This window comes from Terrapene carolina, unplaced genomic scaffold (genome assembly GCF_002925995.2).
Source record: "Terrapene carolina triunguis isolate 2854851 unplaced genomic scaffold, T_m_triunguis-2.0 Scaffold951, whole genome shotgun sequence".
Classification (NCBI taxonomy): domain Eukaryota; kingdom Metazoa; phylum Chordata; order Testudines; family Emydidae; genus Terrapene; species Terrapene triunguis.
In genome coordinates this window covers 3,892,740-3,898,649 of record NW_020665302.1, presented here as the reverse complement: position 1 = coordinate 3,898,649, position 5,910 = coordinate 3,892,740, and the positions used below count along the sequence as shown (strand labels likewise).

At 60.5% G+C, this 5,910-nt stretch overlaps 1 protein-coding gene across 2 annotated transcripts in view; it reads right to left on the bottom strand.

The window, feature by feature from the left end:
* Window positions 1–5,345, bottom strand: part of SCARF2 (scavenger receptor class F member 2) — a 92,457-nt gene extending 87,112 nt beyond the window's left edge. For both annotated transcript variants that reach the window (XM_026661210.2, XM_026661211.2), the window contains exon 1: window positions 5,135–5,345. In XM_026661210.2, coding sequence (XP_026516995.1) covers window positions 5,135–5,280 — 146 coding nt within the window. In that variant the 5' untranslated portion in view covers window positions 5,281–5,345. The remainder of the gene's footprint in view (window positions 1–5,134) is intronic.
* Between the last annotated feature and the right edge of the window lie 565 nt (window positions 5,346–5,910).

Sequence of the window (5,910 nt, the reverse complement as noted above, 5' to 3'; positions counted from 1 at the left end):
TGGCCCTCTTTGAGTGGGAGGCAGGGAGGATGGGGTTTGCCACAGAGCTTTAACAGGTCCCATGATGGCCTCATTGAGAGGTAGAGCCACCTTAGATGGGGCCTCCGCAGTCAATATATCGACCAAGCTGTGGGAGGACTCTTTGACTACCTCCTCTTCCAGCCCGAGATTTGAGGCCAGGGGGCACATTCTCCCTTCTGCCCATCGGCACTGCCAGGAACGGCTCTTGTGCTGCTGGCAACAGCGGTACCGAAAGCGCCAGCAACTCTCTGGCTGCACTAAACGCCTCCAGGGTGCACAGTACCGCGATTATACTGGTGCTGCACTGTCCCTCTGGCGCTGATGATGGGGATCGGACTCTACGGAGCCTACGTACAGGACGGAATCAATGGTACTGCCCGCGGAGCAGGGCGGAGGAGTGGCCAGACTCCACTGCACTCCCTGTGCCTGGCCTTCCTTAGAGTCTGGGAACGCCACCTCTTGGCCAGCTGCTTCTTCCGTTTCTTTCTCGGCACCAGTGAAGGGGAACAGCGCTGAGAGTCTCTCACAGTGGGAGGAGCACTCCACACCGACACGGAGGGACTTGGTGTTGAGTCCGACCGACTCGGCTCTGAAGAGGGTCAGAGCACCACCTCCATCAGGAGCAACTTCAACCTGGCCACCAGTATACACTTCTTTATACACTGCTTGAACGGACAGCAGATCTGACAGTGATCCCTGATATGAGTCTCACCCAAGCACTTTAGGCAACTGGAGAGTGGGTCACCCATAGGCCTGGCCTTGATGCAGAAGCTCAGGGCTTGAAGCCCAAAGACTGAGGCATGCCTCATGAGGTGCTGGGGACAGATGAAACTTCGCTAACACAGCAAGAAGCACCAACTAACTATGTATAACAAACTAACAATAGTCCAAGCAAGAAATAAACAACTGGGATAGAACGAAAACAGAGAAAATGGAGTAAAACAGAGACCACTGAGTACAGTCAAAACAAGAACAGTTCCAGCGACAGTCACGGGCGATAAGAAGGAAATGAGAGGATGTGGAGTCAGCCAGACCCCTTATACCGGTGCACGAGCGCGCGGCACCAGAGGGCGCTAGAGCCAACCTGACGGGTACCACTGAGGGGAAAATTTCCAGGACTGTGCTCACGGTGCACACACCTAATGTGGAATGGAACACGGACGACCAGAAGTGTACAGTGTTCCAGGTGAGGTCTTACCAGCGCCTCGTACAATGGCATTAATACTTCAATATCTCTGCTTGAAATGCCTTGTCTGCAGGGCTGGTGCAAGGAACTTTCGCGCCCTAGGTGAAACTTCCACCTTGTGCCCCCCCCCCCCCCCGGCCGCCCCCCCCCCCCCCCCAGCTCCTCCCCCCCGGGGAGCCGTGCGGCAGCTCCCCACCCCAGCTCACCTCTGCTCTGCCTCCTCCCCGAGCACGCCGCCCCTGCTCTTATTCTCCTCCCCTCCCAGGCTTGTGGCGCCAAACAGCTGATTGGCGCTGCAAGCCTGGGAGGTGGGAGAAGTGGATCGGCGACCGCGCACTCGGGAAGGGGGTGTAGGAACGATGTAAAAAAAAATTGGGGGCACCGCTTTTTGACGCCCCCAAATCTTGGCGCCCTAGGCAACCGCCTAGTTTGCCTAAATGGTAGCACCGGCCCTGCTTGTCTGATACAACCTAGGATCGCAGTTGCTTTTTTCACAGCCACATCACATTGGCAGCTCAGAGTCATCCTGTGATCGACCCACACACCCAGGTCTCCTCCTCCTCTGTCACTTCCAAAGGATGAGCCCCCCAGCCGGTAGCAGATATTTGTATTAGACCCTAAGTGGATGATCTTGCACGTTGTACTATTGAATTTCATTCCATTTCTGTCACTCCAGACTTCAAGATCATCCAGATGTTCCTGTATAATCTGCCCATCCTCCTCTGTATTGACAATACCTAGCTTTGTATCATTAGCAAATTTCATTGTCACAATCCTACTTTTTGTGCCGATATCATTACTAACAACATTGAATAATGGGTACCCAGACCAATCCTGGAGGAACTCCACTAGTAACCACCACAGTGCATAGGGGTGGGAACCTCCCAGGAAATGTATGCCTCCTTCTTGGGGTTTCTAAGTGCCGCTGACATTAGGATGAGTAGATTTTAAAAATGTACAGATCAAGTCCCTCTCAGGTAGACTAGGTGGGGGGGGCAGCAGCAGAGTGGGGGATGGCAGGGTATGGGGGCAAGGCACTGGTACGGGGTATGCAGGGCAGAGGGTTAGTGGGCGATCAGGGCAGAACATGGAGGGGGGATAGAAGGTTGGATTGGAAGAAGAGGAGCCACCTTCTTCCCTCTACCCTGTCCTAGCCAACACACCCCCATCAACTCTCCTATCTTTCAGACCGGATACTGGGATTCATTACAGAGGTGGGTGGGGGAGAATGACTATTTACTAGCTGCCCCTTTCCCAGGGTGCTGCCCCCCCCTCCGCCGCCCCCACACTCCCACCCAACCTACCTACTGTATTTATTATTTCTATTAGGGAGCGCCTAGGAACTCCAGCTGAGATTGTGGCCCCTGGGACCAGGCACTTCACAGGCTCTGCAATAAACAGGTCTTGCCCAGAAGAGCTTCCAGTGGTTATCCCCACTGTAGAGACCAGGAAATGAGACGTCTACCCATCCACCCTGCCTCCCCTGCCCGCCAGGAGGCAGAACCAGAATAAGGCGCTAAGGTGGGGAAGGGTCACGTTCAAGGCATCCTGTGGAATATAGTTTACTTTGGTGGCAAGGGCACCAGGTGAGACGTGGCCTCCCTGCAGAGAGTGGGGAGGTGCCAGGCAGGGCTCCCTCAGTTCTGGCCTGCTCCGGAGAAGGGATTTTGTTTCCACTTCTCAAGCACTGGTTCTCTTGCTGCACCTGGAACCAGGCTCCAGGCAAGTCCCTCCCTTTGAGTGCGTCTGGAAAACACCAGGGGCTGGATGTGGTCTCTCTGCTGGCTTTTGTTGCATTTTTGGAATGAAGGTGGCTGAAGGGGGGGGGGGAATACTGGGTAGTTTTTTCAGAAAACTGGAGGGTTTCCCCCCTAAATAGCAAATGTGAAACTCTCTATTCCCCCTGCAGCAAGAAGGCCAACTCCTAAGTGAGCACATGGCTGGGATCTGAAGCCTGTTCTGGTTCATAAACTGTCTCACTAGAAAATGCAGCCTGTAATTTGAGGAGAGGGCACTAGAGCTGGGAAGTTTTGCTCAATGAGCCCATTATCCAAGCCCCTTGAGAGCCCATGAAAGGTGTGTGTTGTTCCTGTAGTAGCTTGTGGACTCACTTGACCTCACAAGCCGCGATACAAAAGGTGAATATATGCCCTGTCCCCAGGCAGCAGCCCACCTCCAGCACAGGCCAGGGGCTAGGAAAGAGAGGGGCTTTTCCTTCCCGCAAAGAGCAGGTCTCGGCTCCTGCCCCACAAACCAACCTGCTGCTTGAACGTCTGGTTTGTTGGCAGTTCTTCTGCCCCCCTTCCCTCCTCCCTCTCCAGCCGCACGCTGAAAATGAGACCCTGCTTCAAATCCAGTGCTGTGGAGCAGTTGGGCTTGTGAAAACAATCTGCAGCGTCAGGGATACAATCAAATGGGAGGAAGTGGTGGCCTCTAAGCAGCTGTTTGGAGAGCGAGGCAGGGACTCTAGCAACTCCCTGGAGTTCCTGGGCCTTGCTAGAGGAGTCAGACGCTCTGGCAAGGCCGTTGGAGGGGAAACAGCGCCAACCCTCGGCGTGCCAGCCCCCGTGGGCTCCACCGCAGCTCGTCTAGTGACTAGGAGAGTCGGGACATTTCAAACCAAAATTAAAGTCTCCTTGATTCTCTGCTACTCCAGCCCATGGGCGATCTAACCCCAAGAGTGGGCCAGTGACCCCAGAGAGGAGACAGTCTCCTCCGCGCCAGGAGTCACCAATCGCCACGTACTGTACACTCATGGGCAGTAGAGGGCAGGGCAGGATGGGCTCCTCACCAGCTCTGGTGCCCTTTTTTTACACATGCACAATTGCTGTCCTTCCCACAGACAGCCTGTTGGGTAACATGGGCCTTGGCTCATCACGAGACACCCCAGCCCCCGACCAGCCCCCCACCCCCGCCGGGTGGGGTCAGACCCCCCCGCCCCCCAGTACCGCCCAAAAGGGGCTTTGGCCTGCAAAAAAAAAACCCACCCAGATGCTTCCATGGGGGGGGGGGGGGCTCGTGCAGAAATTCCACAGAATTGGAAAGTCCTCTTGTCTAGGAGGTTTGTTTGCAAGAGTTTAAATCTAAAGCAGATGGCGCCTCCTTTCCACTGGGTTTTAGGTTACACTTGGGCTGCGTGTTCTCCCTCGGAACCGCGAGGGTGTCCGAATCTCCCCAGAAATGCCAGCCCTGGGGCGCTCCGCGGGCTGGGGCGAGCGGCGCACGGGTGCCGGCGGGGTTCGGGCTTGGCCGGGGGAAGAGGGAGCTGCCGCATCCCGAGAACCGTAGCCCACGATGGGGTTAACCCTCCAGAAAGCGGCGCTCGCTGGAAGGAGGGAGGGGAAGCCAGAGGCATGCGGAGCTCTGAGCTGGCACTCCATGCAGGGATGCCGAGAAACGTGCGACTAAAGTTACAGGCTCGGCCAGCCCGAGCGTGGCAGTGGGGGCGATTCAGGTGACCACCCCCCCCCGCGCGGACCCAGGTGGTTCCGAGGGCAGCTGTGCACCGATGTAGGGGCGCACAGAGCCTGCCCGGCCAGGTGCCTGCGGGTCGGGCGGCCGGGGACCGTTAGCTAGAGCCTGCCCCGTCTCCGCATCCACAGGCGGGACCCCAGCCACCCAAAACCTCCTCCGGAGGGGCCGCCGATCCCCAGCGGCCAGTTACCGCCCCCCCCCCCACACCCGGAACGGGCTCCCCAGCAGCTGTTGCCGCTTTGCCCAGCACTGGGGATCGCCCCCAGCAGCCCCAATCCGGGGGGCCAGACCAGGGCCAGCGGGACGCTCGCCCCCAGCTGCCCCTCTCGGGGGGGGGGGGGGGGGGCCCGGGGCCCGCGGGCCCCTCGCCCCCAGCTGCCCCTCGGGGGGGGGGCCCCTCTCTCCGGGTTCCCGCGGCGGGGCAGGGGGCGGTGGGGCCGCGGCTGCTCCTACCCGGTGGCTCCGCACACGTTCCTCCCGCCGGGACGCAGCTCCTGGGCAGCTCCCCAGCTCAGCAGCAGCAGCAGCAGCAGCGCTCCAGCCCGCCCGGGCTGAGGCGGCCCCCGGAGCCCGGCGGCCGGGCCCCTGGGCGCCTCCATCGGCGTCTCCTTGGCTCGGGCGGCTGCGGCGCGCTCCGCTCTCCGGCCCGAGCGCGGCCGCCCTGGCTCCCCGGCGGCGCCTGCCTGCGGGGTCCCGGCCGGAAGCTGCAGTGCGAGCGCGGAGCTGCCCCGCCGCCGCCTCCTCCGCGCCCCTCTCGGCAGCAGCAGGAGGGCGCCCGGCCAGCCAGGAAATTCCACATTGGTTCCCCTGATCCCGGGCCAGGCTCTGGGGGACGCGGAGCCGCCGCCTCCTGCCCGCCCCGGGGCCTCCCCGCCCTGCGCCCGGCCGTCCCGCCACGGCCCTGTCCCCTTCCGAGCCCTTCTCCCCCTGGGGCTCGGGGGCAGAGCGCGGGGAGCGGCCGCCACCATCCCGGCCGGGCACCGCGGGCGTTTGTTATTGTAGGGTCGCTTGGGAGGAGCGGGGCTGCCCCTGGGTGCCGCGATTCCTAGCGAGCGGGCGAAGGGGGTCAGGGGGGCCACGGTCCGACCTCGCTGGTGTGCGGGGCTTGCCCGGTGACTTCCAGAATGACCCAGCCTCGCCGCAGCCGGAGCGAGGCACTTCGCAGCCCGTGTCCGAAGCGTGCTGGGGAGAGAGACAGGGAGGCTGCCGGTCCGTTGCTGCGGGGGGGA